Source organism: Amblyomma maculatum, chromosome 1, assembly GCF_055883805.1.
Source record: "Amblyomma maculatum isolate TAMU_Amacu chromosome 1, ASM5588380v1, whole genome shotgun sequence".
In the NCBI taxonomy this organism is placed as follows: Eukaryota; Metazoa; Arthropoda; class Arachnida; order Ixodida; family Ixodidae; genus Amblyomma; species Amblyomma maculatum.
The window spans coordinates 360,825,072-360,849,782 of record NC_139344.1 but is presented as its reverse complement, the minus strand read 5'-3'; the positions used below and the strand labels follow the sequence as shown (position 1 = coordinate 360,849,782).

Below are 24,711 nucleotides of genomic sequence, written 5' to 3'. Positions count from 1 at the left end.
CTTCTCCACCCCATAGTGCTATTGGTGTGATCACGAAATGCTTTCTCATGTTATAAGCACCAAGTAATGTATCTTTCGCGAATGTTTCCAAGGGCATTTCACTTACATTTATTTTTTATTTTGGTTTCTGGCATGCATTGCCCCTTTGAATTCTTGCGCAAACTGCGCGGAACACAAATTGCAGACTGTTCTCAGATTTTTTTTATATCCGGATTTAGCGTGCTTAAACTACTGGTATTACCAGCACTTTACAAGGCAGGAAAAAAAACAGCAGGTTTTGATGGCACAGCGTAAAGTATCTCCTTACTAAGCTTAATTTGAAACAAAATTACAAGTTTTTTCTTTATCCTTGCGGCTGTCATTTGGACTTGTCATGGCACGAAGAAAAATATCATTTGGTTGTGATTAAGCATTGTGGCTCGCCAACGTGTATGTAAACAGCTTATTTATGTAAAGCATGTAAATGTAGTTTGCAATTATTTTTCCACTTTTCTCCTTGCAGGTACATAGGCTTTATAGAGACGTACAGGGATCCAGCAGGCATTCGGGGAGAGTTTGAAGGTATGGCACTGCTCATTACCATGCTAGCCAAAAGCACCCATCATGATAGAACATTGTTTGACGCATTTAAAAACGCGCAACAATTGGTACATGCGCACGCAGGGTTTGTGGCCATGGTGAACAGGCCACAGAGCGAGAAATTTGGCGCCCTGGTGGAGCGAGCGGAGACCCTATTGCAGTTGCTTCCATGGCCGCGGAGCTTTGAGAAGGACCGCTTCCTGCGGCCCGACTTCACCTCGCTCGACGTGCTGGCCTTTGCTGGCAGTGGCATCCCAGCAGGCATCAACATTCCCAACTGTGAGGAGCCCTTCGGACCCTTGGCCATCTCTACTAATTCAACACGGCTTGATCACGCATGATAGTACAGTCGACGACCAATTTTTCGGACTGCGAAATTGTCTGAAAAATTGGGCAGTCTGAAAAAACAAATGTGCACCGAAAAAGCTCAATTTATTGCCTATTATTGACTTTGAGGCCGGAAAAAGTCATGAATGCTTTTCTGCACCACGTTCCGCTTCCGTGCTAACAGGTCTGCATCAATTTCAGCGAGAGTCGTAATGTTGCCGTAAGCCGACGAAAGGGTTGCGACCGCTTGCATTAGCTCAGCTTGTGCCGGTTCGCTGCTGTAGGTAAGTTGTCATTGCTCTGACTCCACAAGTACTTGGCGAATAATTTCTGCATCTGTGAGCCCAGCGCACAGTTGCACGGAAAAAAAAAAAAAGAAAAAAAGTTTCCTATAAAATTCAGAAACAGCTTCTTGAAGACCTGAAGCCGATTCAATTGAATGCGAGCTACAGTAGTGACAGAACGTAGTTCTCGCATAGCACAACCACGGCTTGGCCTATGTCTATGCGCTATGCTCAGCAATGCACGTGAAATGCACGGCACAGGCAGTCGAAGCGATCAAGCTAAAAGAAAAAAAAAAGCACTCCGGCAGCGAGCAGCAACATTGTTCCGGAAGCGGAAGCTGCTAAGCAATAAACATTGCCTCAATCCAGTGTCAGTTTATCTGAGGAGCGGCACGCAAGGCGAGCACCGGTTTCGAGGCTATCGAAGGAAAAAGTAAACAAACAAGGTGGTGGCGACACTGCTCAAAATGTGTGGCAGTTGGCCCGGCTGACGCTTGGAATGCCCGAAAAACCAAATAGCCCTCCCTAGAGTGTCTGAAATTTTGAGCCGTGTAATACATTGTCTTTATAAGGTATGTCCTGGGGCCGGGAAAAGTCCAAATATTCAAGCATGTCCAAAAAATATGGTGTCCGAAAAATCAGTCGTCGACTGTATGATGCACAATACAGACAGAGATGTGAGCAGTACTTTAGAAAAAACTTTAGATTTTGAAGCCATCTTGAGAGCCTCGTTGCTTGCTTTGTCCCCGATGTTGTGCTTGGTGGCCATATTGGGGTCCTGAAAGTAGCAGAAAAATTTTTTTCTTTGTCTTTATTTATGTATCTTTATTTATTATCATTAATGATTTCCATCAGAAATGATGGAGGTAGGGCAAAAAGCTCTAAAGGGCTGTTCACATCTCTGTTTTGTAATTGCACAGCATTTATAGCCCGTGCAGCCTTGGCCTTTCTTCTTCTTAGTGCAGTCCTTATAACGACAGTGCCGGTATCCGTTTCCCGAGAGGACTGGAGGGACTTAACTGCAGTTACTGTGCACATTACCGCACTGGGATGATAAGACATGGTCTTACTGGCTATTAGGAAAAAAACTAATGTAAGAAACAGGGATAACAAGGAATAACAGAAAAACAATGTTTGCTGAGCATGCGAAGTTTTGATTGTTGTTGGCTTCTGCTTTCCGCAGACGACAGCATCCGACAGGACGAAGGCTTCAAGAATGTTTCACTCGGCAACGTCATCAATGCGGATGACAAGTCATTGAAGGCCAATTTCATGACTGTGGATGACAATGTGAGTTCCATTTGGCGTGTTTCTTCCGCAGTCAAGCCAACTTGTAACGAACTTGACATTCATGCCGATGGCGTTCGTTGTATCTGAAGTATGTTGTGGTTTAAACTTACAGCCAGATTTTTTTAAAACTGAAAACCCTAGCCTCTGGTGAAGTCCATTCTGGTTAAAAGCGCTGCCGCATCAATTCTAATATTAAAGTACAAAATCTCGATTGGATTCTAGTGCTTGCCATGTGCATTCATCATTTTCTTGTCATTTTATTTTCTGTGTTTCTTCTTTTCTTATCTGCTGACATGATGGCTAAATGGTTTGAGCACTGAATAGTGCCGTCTTACAGTTTGATCTGGGAATGTGACCGATGCAGGAGATATTCAACAAGTTGAAGAATGCTGCCTTCGAGGTTCAGGTGGGTCTGCACGAACTGTTGGGCCATGGCAGTGGCAAGCTGCTCGCACAGCTCAAGGACGGCAGCTTCAATTTCGACCAGGACAAAGTGCGACTGCCCCACATCGGACTGGGACCGGACCCCGAGACTAAGGCAGGCTCTTTTTCCTCCCTTGCGTCAGATAGACAGAAAAAGAAAAAAAAGGCAATCTTGCCGATGGTCGCTACAGCATTCTGCGATATAGCTGCTTTTTGCTGCTGAATGCTTCATTTGCTTTTCTGCATGCGACACCCTCTCTGTGCAGAAGTTCCAACAGCACAAGTGATAGTTCACGCTGCTGCACTCAGAGGGCGCCACATATCTACGCTGCAATGAACAGTGTTGCCAAGTTAGTTTTTCTACTAAATTTAGCAGGTTTTTACACGGTTTAGCAGAAAAAAAAATTTTGCGTTACGGGAGGCAGGATACAGTCGCCGACCGTTTTTTCAGGCTTGGCGTGACCTGGGAGATGGTCCGAATAATCGGAACAGTCCAATAAAGCTATGAACTTAAAAAACAACACATCTTCTGTGAAAAATTAACTTTGCAAATCTAGAATTTTGCTGCTCCTCATGTTTCGTTTATGTGCCAGTAACAGAGTGTTATAGCATAGCGCAATTGGCTTCCACGCGCCACCCATGCGTGTGCAGACGTGGCAGGCGTGGGCGTCGCCGAGAAGCATACAACTCTCTCACGGCGATCGCTGCATGCTCAGTGGTGGCCCGCAGAAGCGAATACAGTCAAACCCGGTTATATCGAACCCGGATATATCGAATTTTGGTTATATCGAACTCACGAAATATCCCCTTGAAAATCCCATGTAAAAGTATAGGAAAGCCGCGTTATATATCGAACTCAATTTCACCGGTCGTTCGATATATCGAACTCCGCACCACGCACTGGAAAGTGTGCCTTCCCCAAAGACGATCGCATCACCCTTGGCCATTTGCCGCGTGACGTTTTCAAGCCACGCGCGGAAGGAATGAGAGGGGACGATAGTTCGGCGACGGCTAATCTGGGCAGCGTCGCGCCCATTCCCCAAATGCGCGCGCATCTGCAGTTTCCCGCACGCCAAAACATGACGTTTGCAAGCCATGTGCGTGGGTGTGCCCATTCTTTTGCTGACCTATCTCTCTCTCCTTCAGGATGCGCAACAACGCATGCGCCAAGCCAGCTCAGCCCGTTTTCACACCGATGTCGACGCTTTCTCCAGCGTGTTTTGCGAACCCTCTGCGTGCGGCGGCGTGGTGGCGAACGTGGCTATGGCGCCTGCGGATGTTAAAAAGGCTGTCTCTGTTGCTTTTTTTTTTTTTTTGCGAGAGTCATCCTTTGTTATCGTTGGGCTGTACGTGCCGCTTAGCGTAAGATATGGTGGCTGCGGACGTTTTTTTTTTTTTTTTTTTTTGCGGGGATGTTTATTTTATTCATTTTTTTTTTTTATCGTTTATCCTTGCATGTGTGAATCAGCGTAAGCACGCGGTCAGCTGCTGCGATCATGACGCGTGATAAATCGAACCAGGCATGTGCAATCAAACCATCACGGGCACTCTGCCAAGTTCGCTTCCCGCCACCGCGGGAGCTATAAAAAGATAAACGCGCCCTGACGTTATCGCTGCACAGCATCTTGGCACGCTGCCAATGAGCTGTGGATGAGACGACCGAAACGGACTGAGACTGACGCGCGCCACCGACATGCAAGTGAAAATCCGCGGCAACACAGAAACCATGTTTTGAGCTGCCGCGGTGGCTCGAGCGGCGAGAGGGACGCAGTTCCAACAAGCTTGAAAATTTTCACTCTGTCGCTGCCGCTCGTCGCTGAGATCGCTCAGTCGCTTGCATGTGAGCGAGCTAGCCTTAACGCATTTCTTTTTTTTTTTTTTCAAATTCTCGGGTGCAAAAGTGGAGGGTGGGTTCATTATGCGAGTGGGTTGATTGCGCGACAAATATGGTATCGTTTTTTCGCATCGTAAGTGCCGTCGCATGCCGATTTCTGTATATCGAATTATCGATATATCGAACTATTTCGCGATCCCCTTCGAATTCGATATATCCGGGTTCGACTGTAATGCTAAGCTGTAACCACTATAACCCTCTAGTTAGAATATCTTGGCCAGTCATGCTTTCGTCATGTCCATGCTACTTCACGACGTACTGCGATGAATTCGATCGTGCCGCAAACAAATGCACATGCAGCACATTCAGTTTCCATGGAAAACCGAGAGATGGAGCTCGCGGCTGACAAGCGAGCGGAACGAGAGCTCCCATGAATCATGAATGCACCAAACCCCCTTTCCCCATGGGTGGCAGGCGGTATGAATCGTGGGAAATGCAAGCTACTGAGGGAAAAAGTGAAATTTGTTTTCAACTGATTGAAAATGTGGGAAATTTCTGCTGTTGCACAGTGAAAATGCCGAGTGGACCTTGTTGGGGAGCGGAATTCTGGCCTGTCTTCACTTCTGTGCCTGGCCTTACCTTGGTTGCCAAAGGCTATGAATTCCGGACTCGCTTTTAGGAAGATCGGAAGGGGACAGCTTTATTTTCTCATAATCAAGTGTGTGATATCTTTTCATGTGCGCACCGATTCCCGGAACGCATTCAGATACATATCGAACAACTTTCTGTGGCTCTGCAGGTAAGGCCGGAGAGGAGATGGGTTTTTGCTCTTGGACCTAGTATACGGTCCAGGGTTGCGGAGGGGAGAAGGGGTTAATTGGAGAAAAAATGCAAGGTCGCTAGGGGAGAGGTTAGCACAGGCCGCTAGTGTCATAGAGTTTCTAAATAGCATATATATCTGGAAACTCTATGGCTAGTACAGTCGAGCCCACTTATAACAATACTCAAGTGTCAAGAAAATGTCATTGTTATAACCAATAATTGTTATAACCGGGTTTGCCAAAAAATGCAGTCAACATAAGGTTCAAAAATATTAATCAAGCAGAAAAAAAGTTGTCCACTACTTAACAAAAAAAGCATAGTCCGTGAGCTTCGCTTGCTTCACAGAAAGCTTATTAACATTGGTCTCGAGAGCATCTAATTGTTCGACGTGCTCAAGTGGAAGGCCCCTTGAAAAAACGAAGTCCCGGAGGGAATAAATCATATGCAGGGCCTCCTGTGAGGACACTACTTGGAGAGGCTGATCTGCAGTGTCGTCGTCATCGCTGTCGTTGCCCGCCACTCGCACATTTTCCACGATTGCCTCGTCAGTAAGGATTTCGGATGTTTCCACATCATCATCTGCATGCAGAAACTCATCCAGTCCCGATGCATCATTACTGAGCGCAGACCCCAGTTCTGGCATCCCTTCATTGGTCGGAGCTACACAAGCATCAGCCGCAGCAGTCGTGCGATCCCGAACGGAGCCTGCTTCCCTGAAACAATTCTGTACCGTCGAAGCATTGAGTTCTGACCATGCACCGAAGATGAACTGAACTGACATCAGTAGGCTAATCTTAAAATCACGTGCACCCCACATGTATAAGCACTACGACGCCCGCCCGCACACAGTCGCCGCTGTCGCCACACAGAGAGTCGGTCCGGACGGCGGCGGGGACGTGACCATGTGACGGAGCGCGGAGGTGGGGGGGGCAAGGGTAGAGAAACGGAGTGCTCTCCTCTCTTCGTATCGTGGGCGCAGTCCACTCGTCTCGAGGGGTGGAAGGGTGACATGCGGATCGAAATGCGCTCGCTTTGCGCGATTGCGGACGCTCGCGTTTTCGTCGGAATCACGCGTATTTTATTTTGAAGCTGGGTCACAGTAGCCGGTTTTAATCGTTATAACCGTTAGTGCGGCAACCCATCATTGTAGTAAATGGATTTTTTTACTATTGGATACATAGTAAATTTGACGGTGACATGGCTGTTCATGGTTATAGCCGATATATTGTAATAACCGGTATCGTTATAAGTGGGCTCGACTGTATTAGCTTGCACAGATAGCTTCGGGAAGGCGCCATGAAGAACTGCCCCCTTGATCAACATTGTGCTTGAGAGTTTTATTTTATTGTGCTACTTTTCCAATGAATTTTATTGGAGGTATACTCTAAAATTATTCTTTCACAAAAACATTTTGTGGGAAAAAAGGGAAATTTTGTGTTGACACCTGGGAAAATCCAGCTGACCGATGCTGCAACACTGACGGCTGGTGGCGGCGGCGGGCGGCGGAGGAGCGAGCCATGGCGGGTGGTGCTCACGTTCCGATCGTGCACATTGTGTAGGCTGCCGCGATGAAAAGGTCGAGCATTTGCTTATTGCCACTGCCTCAAGTGGAGATGATGAATGAAGTGCCAAGCTAGTCCATCCAAAAGACTGCTTTGCCTAGTTACGGCCGCGCAAAACCAGTTGTTTGCGAAAACGACGCCCGCTCGTATCTAAGTGATGCTGAAAAAACTGGTCTTCAGCCAAAAAACGATCACCACAGTACTGCTTGCACCAAATTTGATTCGAAAAATCGAACTTTTGGACACCATAGGGTTAAAAATATCGGTCATGAAAATGTACATGCTCCTATAGGCCACGTGAGGGTTCCTGAATAAAGTCCGAAATATAGCGTAAGTCCGAATTATTGGAGTCCAAAAATCTGTGATACTGTATTTAGCAGTTTTCAAGTCTTGTTGGCTTATTTTGTTTTATGTTTTGTGTGGTCTTACAATTTTTTGTTTATATAGTGCGAGTTCTTTGAATCTATATTCATTTCTGCGCTGCGAGTGCATGGCGACACTCGCAGCGCATGCTATCGGAAAATGGCCAATATGCCTTGAATTGATTTATGTAGGATTTTTTAATGCAATTGTCAAGTCTGCTGCTGGCGGGCATGTGGTCCAGCAGTATGGAGCCCGTCGAGTGTGTGCAGAAATGCACAAAAGAATAGCTGCAGGACCCTAAGTTTCAGTACTTGATACTGAAAGTTCCAAATGCAAATAAAAACTTTTCGTGTAGTTAAAAATTCGTCGATGTCCCCTATGGAATTTGTGAGGGCCATGAGAAAAAAATCGCCGGCATTCGCTTGTAATTAAAGAGCCCCACTCTCGTCAGCTGGCATACAGCATAGCTACATTCTGGGACAAAGTGAACAAGTACACCGATCTTTCTGACAAAATCCCTTATTCGAGCTCGCCACTCTCTCCATGCTGACGCTGCTCAAGTAAAATTACTGAGATTGGACACACATACATTCAAGTAAGCATTATCAAATGTCAACAAGGAAACTCATGTAAACAGAGATGGCAAATCCTATCTTAATTGATCGTGCCGGTCTGCGAAGGCTGAGAAACTGCTACTCAAACTTCTAACTGGTCAAACTGAATCCAGAAGATCAGTGTGATGTGAAGGTGCATGTTGCAGAAGAACTGAAATCCCACTCGGAACCAGAGGTACCAGCGAGCACTCGCCTGCAGAATGATAGACAAGCCAAGATTAAGCAGACAACTTTTTGCAAATGAAAGTGCCTGCAGTCAGCCGTTTGCAGTCGGGAAAGAAAGAAGTACTTTGCAAATTTAATTGAAGCCTGCAGAAGGTAGGCAGGATATTCCTGAAAATTAAAGTCTTGTAGGCTGTAGTTTTAAGGTAAAAGAAAAAGTGCTAAAAATATATATATTTAATAGTACAGTGAAAGCTCGTTAATTCACAACTCGTTAATTCGAAATTTTGGATAATTCGAAATAGTCATCGTGGTCCGGTCCGCAGTGCATAGAAGTCTATGCGCGTAACAGCTCGTTAATTCACTCAAAAATTGGCGCCGCCACCCATAATTCGAACTGCGCGCCGCCAAGCGGCGCTGTTAAAAACCATCGTTGGAAGCTTTCACGGCAGAACGATAGATGGCACAACCATCGGGGCGCCGCTAGGGTGCTGGAACAAGTACTAAACAGTCTTTCCTGCCGCGACTCCTTCGAGGAACGACGTTTTAGTGTTATGGACCACGGTTTCGTGTTGCATTTCGTGAGCCCTCGTTTTGCACGCCGCTTGTTGTGAGCTTGTGTCCGCGAGATGTGTTCGCGTGGGAAATACTGTGCCAAGACGGTGAAGGAGAAAGTGGCTATTTTACGCGAGGTGGATGAACGGAAGGCCAGCAAAGTGGAAATCGCGAAAAAGCACAGGATTCCACCAAGCACGTTGTCGACGTACGTCCGAAATAGGAAGGCCATCGAGGATGCCTATGAAGCCGAAGATTTCGCCAGCAACAGAAAAAGGCTTCGGTTAGCCAAGTATCCGGAAATTGAGTCCGCTGTGATCACGTGGGTGAAAGAAATGAGAAGCGCTGACATTCCACTGAGCGGCCCAATTATCATGGCGAAGGCGGCCGATTTCGCCCTGCACTTGAATGTCGCGTGCCTTTTCTTCAGCTTTGAAGAGGGGGAAGAAGACTCCCTGCGTTGCATTCGCATGCTAGAAGACCGAGTGAGTACGGTAGCCCTCAGAGAGAAGATGCAGAAGATAACAGACTTTTTTGCTAAATAAATGTTTTTCGTGCCCTCCGGGCATCAAACGCCTTCATTTTTGCTCACTTTCATTAGTTCGAATTTTGGTTAATTCGAACTGGCCTGGCGGCCCCGTGGAATTTGAATTAACGAGCTTTTACTGTAGTTATTTATATGGCTTGTGGACAAATTAACTAAAAAATAAAATGCGTGAAATGTAGCTTTTTATGCAAATATTGAATTTAGCGGGTTTTCTATTTTGACTTGGCAATACTGGCAGTGAGTAATAATTTGATGCAGCAAAGAGAAAACATAGCTGCATTGTAACTGAGGCCAGCCCTGTGTTTATAAGGAAATCTGCATTCCTTTTTGTGGAACTTATGAGTTTCCTTTCTCTCTGATTTGAATCAGGTTTTGACTTTTGTTTATGATGTGGACTATCTTATGTCACATGTCTTGACAGCCGGCTTTTGCAGTTTCGATACTATTCAATTCGTTTTATTATTTTAAAAGGCCTCTCTTGGGTTGTGACTACTTGTAAGTGATGATTACAAGCTTTGCATATAAGAGGCTACATTTGTCACTTGCATCATGGCGGCACTGGAGTGGGGAATGCCATTTAAATCAACGAAGTCCTGTTTCAGCGAATATGCTTCATTCTTTCGACACTGGAGGTGCGAAATGCTGCGAGGTAGGGGCGCATCAGTTTTCTGATACTATGCGCATACTTATCTCAGGCTACTTTCTTTCCGGTCTTTTAGCGCTGCAGTCTTTTGGGATTTTGTTTGTAACACTCACCTTGACAGCCAGAAGAATAGCGTAGGCAGTGGAATGCATGCTCTTAAGCCTGTGCATTGGATTTTTTTTTTTTTCAGGAAAATCTACAAATTTATCATTCTTGCTCTGAAGCAGGCGACGACTAGGGAAGGGAAGTTTCCTCCCTGGGCACTGGATGGCACTAGTGTGAAAATCCTGTATAGGCACTGGCTCTTCTTTAAAAAAAAAAAGCGCTGGATAGTTTCTGGCATTCTCCACATGTTGTCCTCATTGTATGCCTGAAATATGCAGGCTGCAGTTGGTGTCCGTGTGCGCGCCTTGAACGGTTCCTTCCCCTTCTGCTACGATATGTGATCCCGTGCTTCACTATTTTGGGTACCAAGCTCCTACATTTTCCTTTCTTGCTTGAATCCTTGTCTTTAATTTGTCTGTCTGTGACTTTTCAGGTGACCAGCTGGTACAAGGATGGTGAGACGTACGACTCCGTCTTTGGTGCCCTGGGCTCATCCTACGAGGAGTGCCGAGCAGAGTGCGTTGGCCTCTACCTCTGCACCGTTGAGGACGTGCTGAGGTGAGGAGACGCGCACGCCCGTCCTTCCACATCCTTCTGCTTGCAAATTGAGAGAAGGAAAATGGCTGCATAGTATGAAAGAGCACTGAACAGGGGTTGACGGCTGCCTCAATTCACAAGCCGAGCCAATGCCTCGACAAGGGGACTTGTCTTCGACGAAGGGACGAAGACAAGTTAGATGAAGACAAGTCCTCTTGTCGAAACTTTGGCTCGGCTTGATCTTTCATATCTCATTCTTGTGGTATCATGGGGAGGAAAGACTTTTGACATTGGTCATGAAGAAAATTGGGCAAGTTGGTGTATGCTCCATCATGGGAAATCGACATGTGTCAATTTCCCGTGATGGCTGATGTTGATAAGCGATGGCTTAAGTCCTTTGCTCTTTAGTGAGGGCTCATGGTTGGGATGTCTAGCCATGGGAAGTTCATTCCAGGGGAGGCTAATTCACCGAACTTGTTGCTGAAGTTTCATTGTGTTAGAGAGTATCTTTGGGTTGAAATCAGTTTAGAGACCCGCGCTTTGCATCTCTCACAGGCTGCGATAAGCTTCAGTGCTTCCCCATGATGACGTGTCTTTTAGCTGGGGAATAGTACTTGGGTGTTTCCACGTAAGATCGAACAAAGCATGGGCGGTCGACTTTCTGTATATATTTCAAAATTTTATACATTGTTGCCTGATAACAGGAAAGAAAATTTTTTTCGAGGCACAGGGAATTAATACCACCAAAGAGGTGAGGTGCCGCGCTTATTTTTTTTGCAGTTTTGGCAAACTTTGGTTATGATTATGAATTACACGAAATATATTGAAATTATGTAGCTGAAGATTCTCTAAATAAATATATGCATGCTTTTATTTCTATTCAGTTAACTTTTGCTTTTCTGCATAGTGTAGGTGTTTTTATAAAATGTCTCAAAATTGGCCCAGGAAACAAAATTTTACCTACTTTGCAGGCCTTTATCTCAAAAAAAGATTTATGGCAGAGCAGCAATAATTTCACACTATGTCCTTGGCATACTTGTCTATCAAACTGCTAGACCTCATATTTATATAACGTTTCAATACAGAGATAAGATTGCGCTAATTTCAAGAAAACAGCTAACAATGAAAATTTCTGAGAACAATTTAAAAAAAAACTCATTTTTGATATTTTTAAGCCTTTGTCCACTTATTCTCCTCAACTTCAGCTTTAAAATCATAAAGACATATTGCATAATTTTGTTGCAGAAGTAATTACAGCCACCTCATTAAGGCCTTTGCGCAAGGCACATCACCACGTAGGTCTGAAGATTGTACATTTATAAATCTCCTGTGATTTTTAAATTTTGGCATACGGGAGATATATATTTATAAAAGAGGATGAAAGATATATACAACGAGAGACAGCCAAAGAGCAGGCAATGAGGGCCCAGCGTTTGACGCAGTTTTCACCTTCCACTCAAAGGTGTAAATACTAAAAGAATTGAATGAAGGCATTTCTCGACAGGAAATGAAAAAGTATGGCATCAAGAGAATTACATTAGGTGACTACGTGAAGAATCAAGCAAACATCTTCGACAGTGGTAAATTCACCAGAAAAAAAAAAAAAATAATGCATGAGATTGGCAGCAAACACTAAGCTGGAAGATGCTGCAGTGGATAACAGACATGTGCAACTTCCTTTGAGTGGGCCGCTTATCTGTCAGCAAGCTGAAAGATATTCACAAAAAATGCAGATGGGCTCATTCAGTGCATCTGAAGGATGGTTCGCTTGCTTCAAGGAAAGACAAGAAATGGTCTTTCGGAGCATGTGTGGCGAGAAAGCAGCTGTGGACGAAGGTCGCATTACTGACTGGAAGGAAGCCGAGCTTCCCCAATACCTGGCTCGCTATGAACCTGCAATGTGTTCAATGCGGACGAGACTGCATTTTATTTTCATAACCTTGCCGGACAAAACTCACATTTCAGGGTGACCCGAGCGTTGAAGGCAAGAGGAGCAAGGAGTGCGTGACTGCTTCTCACATCAAGCATGTTGGGCACGAAGCGCCTTCCACTCCTTGTCATTGGGAAGGCAGGTCACCCAAGGTGTTTTAAGAACATTCACCAGTTGCCTGTGAAATACACAGCTGACTGGAAAGCCTGGATGACCTCCAACATCTTCCAAACTTGGCTGCGGCAGCTTGACCGCCACTTTACCGCTAAAAAGCGAAAGGTTTTGCTTGTAGTTGACAACTGCAGCGCGCACACCATTGTGGCGGACTTGGAGTGTATTAAGCTAGCGTTTCTGCCTCCAGACACAGCAGCGGCTCTGCAACTGCTGGGTCAAAGAATAATCCAGCTCGTGAAAAGCAGATACTGAAAGCATGTGCTGGAGCAGATGCTGCAGTGCAAGGAGGCAGGTTGAGATTATGACCTAAACCTCCTCAGCGCCATTCACATTTTAGCACACGTCTGGAGTGACACACCGGCAGACGTAATAGGGAATTCTTTTAGGCACAGTGGATTCATCCGCCCCAACGACTGTGATCAACCTGGCGAAGCCGTCCCTTAAGATACCCCCGAGCCCACTGAAAATTTGGAAGAGGTCAGGCTGTTGGAGTTTCTTCTCCCTAGTGGTGTGCAGCTTAGTGGGTACATCGCAATAGACGGCGATGTTATCGTCGCTGGCATGCTGACCGATGACGACATATTATTGGAAGTTCTCGACGGAGATGGAAATTCTTCCGACGATGAAAGTCATGAGCTGCCGCTGCCTTGATGTTGCACTGTGGAAGAGGCCGCCAAGGCTCTTGCTGTACTCGAGGAATTTTTCGTCGGATCACGCGGCAGTGAGTGTGCGCATCATCACTTAATGAGACTGAAAAACATTATCATGCATATTCTGACAAAGAAACAAACAAAAATAAAGCAGTTTTTCATGAAATAAAGGTATGTGCATGCTCAGTACATTTTGTTTTGTTGCTTTGGTAAATTTGATAATCCGGAATTCGGTTAACTCATACAATTTTACTGGTCTCTTGAGATCCTGATTAACGAGGTTTTATTGTATTTACCTCGCTAGTAAGATGGCTTAAACAAATTGAAATTGCAGTATAATCATACTTTTTATTTTCATTTTTATGAGGTCTCAAGATCCGCTTTTATGTTTGTATAGAAAGGAAAAGCAACATGTGGGCTGTGTGAGCACGTGTGCAGAAATCGCACTGTTTTCTCCCCCTTTAGTAGTGAGAAACTGAGCAAAATACTCAGGTTTAACGCATATATTCACTGTGCTGCTGTGGTAGTGTGTCTATTCAAACTTTTCATCAATTTAGTTTATGGTGCTATGTCCTCCTCTGCAGGCTGTTTGGCTTTGAGGGCGAAGCAGGCCAGGATGTTGCCTACGTCAACTGGCTCACCATGGTTGTGAAGGGTGTCGAGGGCCTTCAGACCTACAACCCACACACCAAAGCCTGGCTACAGGTACGAGAATGGCTGCTTAGTTTATCGCTCTGTAGCTTCCAAATTTTGACCACTCTTCTAGCTTGTTGCTGTCCGGCCTGCTGTGGCCTTGCATTGATTTTTCAAATTGGTGGACATACTGGCATTAACTAGTACGAGGATGAGTTCGGCGATGTGTGCATTGCGGTTACCAATGTGTTGGTGTGCTAAGATGCCACTCGTGTGCTTGGGTATGAACTGGAACACTGTAAGCAGCTACCGACAGTGTGAGTTTAATTCATACTGACTAAGAAGATGTTTGGCTGGCTCAGTGGCAACAAATTGAGGGTTTTGTCCTTTTATCCAAATGCATTGCAATGGCATCAACAATTATCTGCTGGCAAGGTGTGCCTCATAGCGCTAGCAATGCGTACATCTGCTCAAAAATGTTGATTTACTTCGAAAAGTCTGGTGTCGTAAAGTCTTCTTCCTCTCCTTTTTTCCCGCAGGCCCATTCGCGAGCTCGGTACGTGATCATGCGTGTGCTCCTGGAGGCTGGCGACCTGGTGGAGATCCACGAGACAAACGGCGAGGACGGCAAACCTGACCTGCTGGTCACGGTGGATAGGACAAAAATTGCCTCCTTCGGCCGCGCGGCCATCGAGCAATTCCTCCTCAAACTGCAGGTGCGCGTCTACTTTGGCTTTTCGATACTGGCTATACAGTTCAGTCCACTTTTAACGACACCAGATATAACGATATATTGCTTATAATGGTCAAATTCATTGGATTTATCAATTTTTTTATTGCGCCTTTGTAGAAATAAGCCAGATTCTATAATGATTGTTTATCGCAAGTACATCGGATACAATAATAGCTTTCTCGCCACCTGGTGCATATTTACTTCGAAAATTTACCTGAATGTTTGTATTTACTCGCATAATGATCGCACTTTTTTTTTTAAAATACTGACGCAAATTTCGGGGTGCGATCATTACGCGGGGTAAATTTTCTACAAAAAATTTTTGAGCACCGAAAACGCAAACAAGTTGCAGGTCAGACGTCTTAGAACATATATCTCGATTACAACCAAAAATAAAAGCTGAGTAAGGCTTACCTTCGCAATAAACACGCACATTAAGCATCACATGGAATGCACAATGCCCATTTATTTTTTTTGTTCAGTACTCTAATCAAAGTCTGAATCCTCGCCATCCTCGCTTTCACTGCTGCACGACTCATCGGAAACGGCAGTGTTGTCGCTGGGAGCATCTTCACAATCCCACAGGAAGTCATCTTCCGTTCCATCCAAAGCGTTAGATATGCCTGTCTTCTTAAAACTCTTAGCCACTACCTCGTCGGGGATACTGCTTCACGCTTCTGTGATCCACGAGCACAGCATCTCAACGGATGGCCTTCTAATCTTTCCGCTCGGCGGCAAATCATGCTGGCCCATCGCCATCCACTCAGCATAAAGTCGTCGAACATTGTCCTTGAACGGTTTGTTCAAAGACATGTCGAGAGGCTGCAGCAGCGAAGTCAGGCCGCCAGGAATGACTGCAATGTCCGTGCGCAGCTCTTTCAGCTTGGCACGCATGCTTTCCACAAGGTGACCCCTAAAACTGTCCAAAACCAGAAGCGAGGGAAGCAGAAATGCTCCTGGTCTTCTTCCCCAAACAGTCTTGATCCAGTCGACCATCAGGTCTGCAGTCATCCACCCTTTCATCTGTGCACGTATATGGATGCCACGGGGAAAGTTTCCCTTCGGAATAGTCTTCCGTTTGAAGATCACGTATGGTGGCAGCTTCCGCCCGTCGGCCGTCACAGCAAGCATGACTGTGCATCGCTGTTTTTCTGCGCCAGACGTCTTCACGAGGACGCTCCGAGCACCCTTCTCGTTCACAGTTGTATTCCGGGGCATGTCGAACGTCAGTGGAGTTTGATCGGCGTTTCCAATTTGCGACATGAGGTAACCGCATTTTTCGCGAAGCCTAGTGACGAAGTGATGGAAGTCTACCACTTTGCTTTCATACGCGGCTGGGAGCCGCTGGCACAACGACGTCCGTCGCCTCAGGGAAAGTCCATTCCGTCGCATAAAGCGAGTCGTCCAACCGGAGCTAGCGCGGAAATCCTTTGCGGCGATTCCCAGCTTCCTGGCAGTTGTGCGCGCCTGCGTCTGTATCATTTCTAATGACACTGCACAACCATCCTTGCGCAGGTCCCTCACGTATTCTAGGACCGCCTCCTCAACACGAGGGAACTTGCCCGTTTTGGGTCCACGGAAAGCCCGCCGTGTCTTGTTCGTAGCCATCAGCTTCTCGCGCTGCTTCTTCCAATAGCGTATCCTCATTTCGTCCACGCCGAAATGCCTACCAGCAGCGCGGTTGCCATGCTCCAGTGCAGTCGACAGCCTTGAGCTTGAACGCGGCGGTGTAACTGGCATACCGCCCCATGGTGAAATGGCGTAAACTCGCACAAAAACACAAAGCACGCTACGACGCTGCCGAATTGCAAAATGGCTAACGCCGCAAAGCATGGAATCATGGGAACTCCAACGTTACTAGACTAGGTTGGGAACTCGTCGGAATGCATTTGCTGCGGGATCACTGCAGATCAACCACCAGGCGGCTCCATGTTCGGGGTGCGATCATTACGCGGGGAATTTAAAAAATGGAATTTTGACCTCAAAATTCAGGGATGCGATCATTACGCAAGTGCGATCATTATGTGAGTAAATACGGTAATGAAAAGTAAAACCTAAGAAGAGAGTGACGTGAGAACTTGACATAAGCAGCGAAAATGGACCGGTGTGGAGAAATGCGCGAGGACCATTGCGTGCGGTTAGGAAATGAGTGCTATCATCATCGCAATCACTGCCTGTCACCACACAAACGGTGCGGTAGCATCGTCATCGCTATCACTGATTGTGTGTCTGTGGGGGATGGCGCCGACCACGATGACGGCGCCTTAGCTCTCGCGATGAAAGAGCACATTCATTCATCGGGATTTCTGGCAGGGTTTCAAGGTTGGAAGCCTCGCAAAAAATTACTGGCATCCGCACTCTACGATTTTAACGATCATCGAGGCTGGGGAGGTCGTGCAGTTCATCCAGTCACTGATTGGTTTCGTGCATGCAAAAAGGACTGCCACCAGCGTACGCACTACCTGAAGCAATGCTCTCAGTGATTGTCGAGCTTCAGCTGCCACTTAAGCGAGCGTGAATTTCCTACTTTTTTAAGTATGCTATTTTAAGTTATTTTATGGCTATTGATGTATCCTGTAATAAAGCGCTTAGTGGTCTTTAGGATGATTAGCGTTGTTCAACCCAATTCACTCATCGCTGGAGAGTAGGCAAGGCTACATGCATGGGAAACTGCGTGGGTGCATGCTTCTTTGTTTTCATTTTTTTTTTTTGCTGGTCTAGTTATAACGATAATTGGTTATAATGATCGAAGTTTCTGGTTTTCTTTATTGTTATAAGTGGACTGCACTGTAGTGCTAATACACTGACCGATTCAAGCAGCGACAGCACAAAGGACCATTGATGGCCCAGCATGTTACATAGCTGTAAACATAAAAATGCACTGGCAAGGCTTTGATATTTGAGCTTGTTATCTGAGTATGTCTGGGAAGATAGCTAGACGTTTTCGAGATATTTGTGGCTTAATTTGTTGCTTTTTTTCACTCTTCTGCTGGGCCTGTACTGTGGCTATTATGGGTTCTAAATTTCATGCCATACTGAAAGAAGGCATTTACTGTCAGATGTCCCTGTCTCTACAGTCTGACAAAATCTTTCATGTTTGTTCTTTCGCCTCATGAATGAAAAAAATGATTTTTTTCCATGTTCACTGCTTTGCATCAGTGCTACGGTCTCTGGTCCTCACCTAGGCCTATGTTTCTCCGTGTGCCTCTCTTGTAAAGGTACACTATAGCAGATTTTTTTTATCCTGGCGTTTTGGTGTCGCGCGGTCAAATCACTCTTTGCCTTGTTTATTCATTTGACTTTGAGGTGTTCATTTCTGAGGGGTCTTTTTGATTTTGCCTCGCGCATTTTTCGCACTTTCTGGTGATGGCAGTGATGGCAAGTACACAGCCTGAATCGGAAAAAAGCTGTTTAAGCTGTTTGTCTCTATGCGAGGAACTACATGCAGCTGATTAGACCAGGAAGGCAAAGATATATTGAATTCGTTCTGTTCAGGCAAGAGGCAAGGTACTGCAGAGGAGCTTATTGTGCCTTTTTTTAGCACGATGGCATAAAAGGCCCCATTCACCAGAAAATCCGGCGTCAACATTGTGAGCAAAAATTCACAAGCATGGCGCTGGCAGGCAGCTGACATGGCCATGCACTAACGGGACGCAAGTTTGCCTGGTATTTCATTTGACAGGAGCTGCCAACTCGGGTCTTTCTTTTCTTATAGGAGTGTGATATCAGAATCAGCCTGCCAGGACCTTTACATTCAGTCATCCCTAGGCCACGCAGGCATGCTCATGCGGCTTAAAATTGCTCACGTGTGCGTTTATGGCGCTTGCAGGTGTTCAAGTCGACAGCGAACTTGCAAGCGGCCACCGAAATGTACGACAGGTACTCGGAAGTGAGCGACTGTGGCCCCTATCCATTCCTGAAGTACTGGGACATTGTCATGGCTCGCAAGAAGCCCCGCCGCATTTTCGTCCAGAGCAACACCGTCCTCAAAGGTGGGTTCCGTGCATCCTGCTATCATGAAGAAAGCTAGAGTGGATTGATTACAAGATACAATATTTAAAAAAAAGAAAATGACTGCATACCCAGCTCGAGCCTGGCATGCCAATGCTTTACCAACATAGAATGGAGACAGAAAGAAGATGGCTACACCGTATGAAAGAGCATTGAACAGTGGCAGATGGGGAGCCTCGGTTCCCAAGCCAAGCCAACGTTTTTACATTGTGACTTGTCTTCGACAAAGCAGCTTGCAAACTGAGGGTACCCCTCAACTCTTGCTCAGTGCTTTACAGAGTACATCAGCCTCGTGGCTTTTATAATTTTGTTAGAGTTGAAGGTTGCTACAATTAATGACGATGCAACATAATTTGTGCTCTAGCTATGTATGGCTAGCTTATTTCCTCTTTTGTGAATAGTTTTCATCTGAAAAAGCTTCACAGTGAAATAGTGTCACCCTGAAAATAAGCTGCAAAAATTTTTTCACAGTGTCGGAACCCTAGTCTTTCATCTCCCTGGTTAGTTGTTTCACACTTTAAAAGATTCTCTCAGATTGTACCATCTTTATTACCTCATTTAGCTTGAAACAGCCACTGAGGTCAGTGATAGGGTCCGGCTATGATAGTGCATAACATGTTCTGCTGCACAACATGGAGCAAATGAAGTAACTTGTTTCGAAGGGTTGCTTGCCTTTGCCACCAGCTTTTACACACATTGTGAATGCTTGTTAGTCCAAACTTCAATAATTTGAATTCATGTATACATGGGTTCAACAGTAATACAGTAAAAGCTCGTTAATTCGAACTTCACGGGACCGGGAAAAAAGTTTGAATTATGCGATGTTCGAATTATCGAATGGCCTCGAAAAAACGGACCAAGACCGTTTGTACTACGGTAAATGTACCGTATTTAGTCGCGTAACGAACTCGCTCACATAATGAACCCACCCAGCCCTGATTTGTGCCTACGAATCTGAAAAAAAATAATAATAAAGGCGTCAGTCGTTAGCGCGTCCCTCTGTTTCGCGCCTTCACCGTCCACAATGCATTTCTTGGCAGTGCGCCAAGATGCTGCGCGGAGATAACGGCGTGTTTATCTTTTGACTTTAGCTCGGGTAGGGAGGAGGGAAGCGAACTTGGCAAAGTGCCAGCGCTTGTCCGGCTGTGCAAGCCTCCTTTTCAGTATGTTCGCTTTACCATGCTATGAGCGACTTGGGCGGGCGGCGCCCTCTACTGCCACTCCAATCATCGGAATGAACGGTGCTAAAAGCCGGCGTCATGATTGCGGCTGACCCGCGAGCTTCCGTTGACGACTGATGGGTGGAAGGAAGGATGGCTATCGAAAAAAAAAAAATTAACCCATAGTGTCCGTCCAAAATCATAGCCTTTTATGGGCATTGGCTGGACCGTGCCGACAGTACTTATCCCTGTTTCCAAATTAACAGGGTTGGAATTAACGAGTATTTAGTTGCGAGCTACGGAGGTTGCGCAGAAGAGAGAGCAGGCAGCCACTGCCGCGTGGCCATGCACTGACCTTGCCGCGGCCGCGTCCCCTCCCTTTAATGCCGCCGGCCGCCATGCCGGTCATGGCGCCATTTAAGTTTTACCTACTATTCCATGGTTTTACCTGGCTCCTTATTCTGTCCCCGTTTTGGACGTGCGCAGCCTCTAATTATGCCTACCGATCGCGGAGGTGCTTTTTTTACTTTTTTTTTCCCGCGTGATGTGCGCCAAGCCGCCCAGACGCGGCGGCGCGTAGTTCGAATTATCCGTAGCGGAACCGACTCGAGTTCGAATTAACGGGCTTTTTTATACACAGATCTCTATGGAGCTTGGCCGGACCAAGTAGTGTAGTTCGAATTATCCGAAAATTCGAATTATCGAGGTTTGAATTAACGATCTTTCACTGTACTTGGTCCAGCTAAGCTCCGTAAGAGTCTGTGCACAAAAAAAAGCCTTTTAATTGGAGTGCTAGATAATTTGAACTACTCCGCTGTGCCTGAGTACTATGTCCGACACACGGCCAGAAATCCCTTGTCTATAGGGCAGCCTAGTCACATGACTGTCACGTCCAAAGCCTGGAGAGAAGATAAAACGGGGTAAAATCACCCTGACCAGCAACGGTGGTTGAAAACACTGGGCAGTACAGTCGACGACCGATTTTTCGGACACCCAATTTTTCGGACATGCTTGATTATTCGGACTTTTTCCCGGCCCTAGGACATACCTTATAAAGTCAATGTATTACGCTGCTCAAAATTTCGGACACTCTAAGGAGGGCTATTTGATTTTTCGGACATTCCAAGCGTCAGCCGGGCCAACTGCCACACATTTTGAGCGGTGTCGCTGCCATCTTGTTTGTTTACTTTTTCCTTCAATGACCTCGAAACCGGTGCCGGGCCTTGCGTGCTGCCCCTTAGCTAAACACGCTGGATCGAAGCTATAATATTTGCCTAGCAGCTTTCGTTTCCAGGACGTCGCTGCCGGAGTGCTTTTTTTTTTTCTTTTAGCGTGATCGCTTCTACTGCCTGTTCCTCTATGTGTTTGCCGTGTAGGCCTCACCGTGGTCATGCTGATGCGAGAACTACGTTCTGTCGCTACTGTGGCTCGCATTTTATTGAATCGGCTTCAGTTCTGTTTCAGGATTTTGTAAGATTTTTTTTTTTTCGTGCAACGCGACAGCGCACTCAACGGAGTCGGTGTTGTGATTCAGTGTTTGGTGGTTGTGGTGTGCCTCGACAGTAGGAAAACCTACTCTGTCGATTTGCTTGAAGCACTTAGTACCCTCGCCGTTGCGTAGAAGTCTGTAGCACCCACAACGCTGCGCAGTTGCTTCCGCGACGCGGGATTTGTGCTGAATGACGAGTCGGCTGCCTTGGACGAGGAGAGCGTCATCGAGCAGTTGTCGGGCAGTGAACAGTTCATTCACGACCTTCGCACTGCTGGTGTCGAAATTCCATCGGCCGTCTCGTTTTCAAATTTCACAGACGTGGACCACCAGTTGGAACTGTGCTCTGGGCTCATAGATACAGGAATTATTCGCCAAGTGCTTGTGGAGTCTGAGAGCGAGGACGATGATGATGACACCTGCAGCAGTGCAGCTGACGCAAGCTGAGATGATGCAAGCGAAATTCAGGTGGACCTTTTAGCACGGAAGCGGAGCGTGGTGCAGAAAAGCATTCATGACTTTTTTCGGCCTCAAAGTGAATAATAGGCAATAAATTGAGCTCTTTTGGTGCACACTTGTTTTTCCGGACATTTTCGTGGTCAGTTGAGAGTCCGAAAAATCGGTCGTTGACTGTAGATGGCAGCTGCAGTAGTGGAGGTAGCCTCCTCTCGGTTCTTCGGGGCCTGAGACTTGCACTTAGAGCAAAAGCTGCTAATTTGACCCCGTTTGGAAGTCCAGGTAATCCCGTTCTGTCTTATACCTGATGCCAAATGAAAGGGGGCATTATCTGCAAAACTGTGAAAATTAGCAGGTAGCCTGTGGGTCAAACATATTTCATAAATTACAAACTATCTCATATACTAAGCTCTCCTGAATAGTTGAAAGATAGAGTGACTAGTATGGACACTACAGCAGAGCTGTGAGGTAAGGGGTGTGGGTTATAGAAGGGAAGTAGATCAAATGACAACTAGAAGTGCCTGACATTGTGCATGTCAGATCCACACAGAGGGTATTGGCTTCAAGAAATGGGTTTATTCGCAGTGCACACACACCACCGGTACATAGGCACTCTTTACTGATGTGTTGGTCAGCTAATGTGTCGCACCAAATGTTACCTTCATGGCCTTTAATAGGCATAGGGCAAGAGGACAAGGCTGCATCAAACACTAACAGTGTGGTGTGGAACACAAAAATTGCAACCTCCGTTGCATTTAATGTCATTAAAAGTTAGTGTGCCCATAAAGGTAGCAGTAAATGGTCAGAATGCTGAAGTTTTTAATTTAACTCCAGAGTTCAAGCTAGTTGTAGGAACTGCATTGCTCGTCACTTAGTTGTTTTGAACGACTGATTCTCTGCACTTCCCCTTTCAGGTGACAAAGTGGAGTTGAGAGAATATGAAGCGTCTGCCGAGGGCCACCTTCAGTCATGGCTAGGCCGTTTTGATGCCGCTACAGCCAAAGAACTCGACCGGATTGTTCTCGAACTGTGGAAGAAAGACAAGCATCACTTCTGAAGGAAGGCCGACTGCCAGAGGATAATGCCATTTCTATTCCAATGTGGCATTCTTCAGAAATATAATACGAGGTGTACAACTTCGCGTGCGTCAGACAATTATTAAACTATTGTTTTGTACGTTTCAGACCTGGTGCTATGACTGACTTTAACGTGCTGAACTTTTAGATTGAAAGACGTACAGTGGATGAGGTGGTGGTTGAGGGAATTGCTCCGATACCCTCTTTAAGTTGAAGTTTGGACATAATCTGGTGTTGAACCATAAAAGGGAAGTTGAAGGAACCTTATATCATTGTTCAACCAGTGATGATTCTGGTTACATCAGGATATCGACAGACACGGCATCACCTTGCACACCAAAGGTAGGATGGTAATTATTATTCAGTATGTTGCTGATGGCTGTTGAAGCCTGATTCTCAAAGTCAGGTTTTCGTTAGTCCGGTCGCACTAGAATCTGATAGAGGGTGTAGTTTTTGCTTTGGTTTCTTTTCAAAATCTGGGGATGATGCCATGGGCCCCTGCTCCAAGTTATCATTGGGTGGAGGAGACGGAGTCGCCTTTAAAAAGTGGGCCTACCAAACCGTGAGGACACTTATGTCCACTTTCATACAACTTGGCATCATGGCTTGCTTCACTGCAAGTGGGTGACAGCAATGGTTTGAAAAAAAAAATGAAAACTGATCAACGGCGTAGGTAAGCAACCAGTGTGAGCCGATGGTTGCTTCTCGTTGACGCTGCCTTAGCTCTCTATCCACTGTGGCCCTTCATGCACTAACGTTTTAGAGACTGCTGTTTCTAAAGTTGAAGGTTCGCTCTCTACGCGTGGTCCCCGGCACCGCTCTCACTGATGTGAAGCAATCATCGCCCAGCACACTCTGGTCTTACAAATCCGGCAGTCAAATTCTACATCAGTGGCAGTACAACCTAGTGTTCTCTATGCTGACGTTGAGCCTCACGAATGGGATGAGTGTCCTCCGTACCACCCTTAGCACTGCTGCACTACAGCTGCTGTGTCACCTGCATGAGCTGGTTTTTCGGTTTTGCTTTTCCTGGTCACCTGCAAAAGGATGCTTGGCTGAGCTCCCTTTGGCCGAGAACTTTCGCTTCCGACCTGCAGCCACTTGCCTAGGGTTGATGGAGGGTAAAAGCAAGGCATTCATGTGCTGTGCGATGTCAGTGCGTGTTGAGAAACTCCTGGTGATCAAAATTTCCAGAGCCATCCACTATGGCATCTGTCGTAGCTCTAGTTGCTTTGGGATGGTAACCCCATAATCTAAACAAATGAAGCTAGGCTGGGCAATAAATGTCTGGCAGCACTCACATCAGCCATAACGACACTCGAGAGCCCAGCACAAAGCTGATAGTATTGGTGAGGAAAGGAGGAGGCAAAGGCACTAAGTTGTAAAACCATTCTGCTTTTTTTTTTTTCTCTGGTGTTGGCAGGGTTCCCACTTTCTACTGCTGCTCCCTTTTGTCACTGCCCCCAGTGATGCTGCCCTTATGTCAAACTGTCAAAAGAGAGAAATGGCAGCACCCTGAGAAAGATCAGGGAAATTGTGCCAAACAGCTCCAAACTTACTGCTCTGGAATTGCCAGCACTGTGCTTTGGCAATCGATGGAGATGTAACCTTGGCTGTCTACGTTTCAAAATGTCAATGTCCGTTGAAGCCCTTTATAACAAACGCTGCTATTGTGTATAAGCACGCGAATGCTACCATCCGATTGGTCCCGAAAAGTTGACAAGCATTGCTAACTGCTACCATTTTCTCTCC

At 46.1% G+C, this 24,711-nt stretch overlaps 1 protein-coding gene across 1 annotated transcript in view; it reads left to right on the top strand.

Annotated features, from left to right (window-relative positions):
* DppIII (dipeptidyl peptidase 3) overlaps window positions 1–23,066 on the top strand; it is a 61,654-nt gene extending 38,588 nt beyond the window's left edge. The window contains exons 14-22 of the mRNA XM_084591572.1: window positions 503–561; window positions 664–858; window positions 2,374–2,480; window positions 2,845–3,018; window positions 10,544–10,668; window positions 13,986–14,106; window positions 14,574–14,750; window positions 18,597–18,759; window positions 22,798–23,066. Of these exons, the coding sequence (XP_084447698.1) occupies window positions 503–561; window positions 664–858; window positions 2,374–2,480; window positions 2,845–3,018; window positions 10,544–10,668; window positions 13,986–14,106; window positions 14,574–14,750; window positions 18,597–18,759; window positions 22,798–22,940 (1,264 nt within the window). The 3' untranslated portion in view covers window positions 22,941–23,066. The remainder of the gene's footprint in view (window positions 1–502; window positions 562–663; window positions 859–2,373; window positions 2,481–2,844; window positions 3,019–10,543; window positions 10,669–13,985; window positions 14,107–14,573; window positions 14,751–18,596; window positions 18,760–22,797) is intronic.
* Window positions 23,067–24,711: the final 1,645 nt, after the last annotated feature.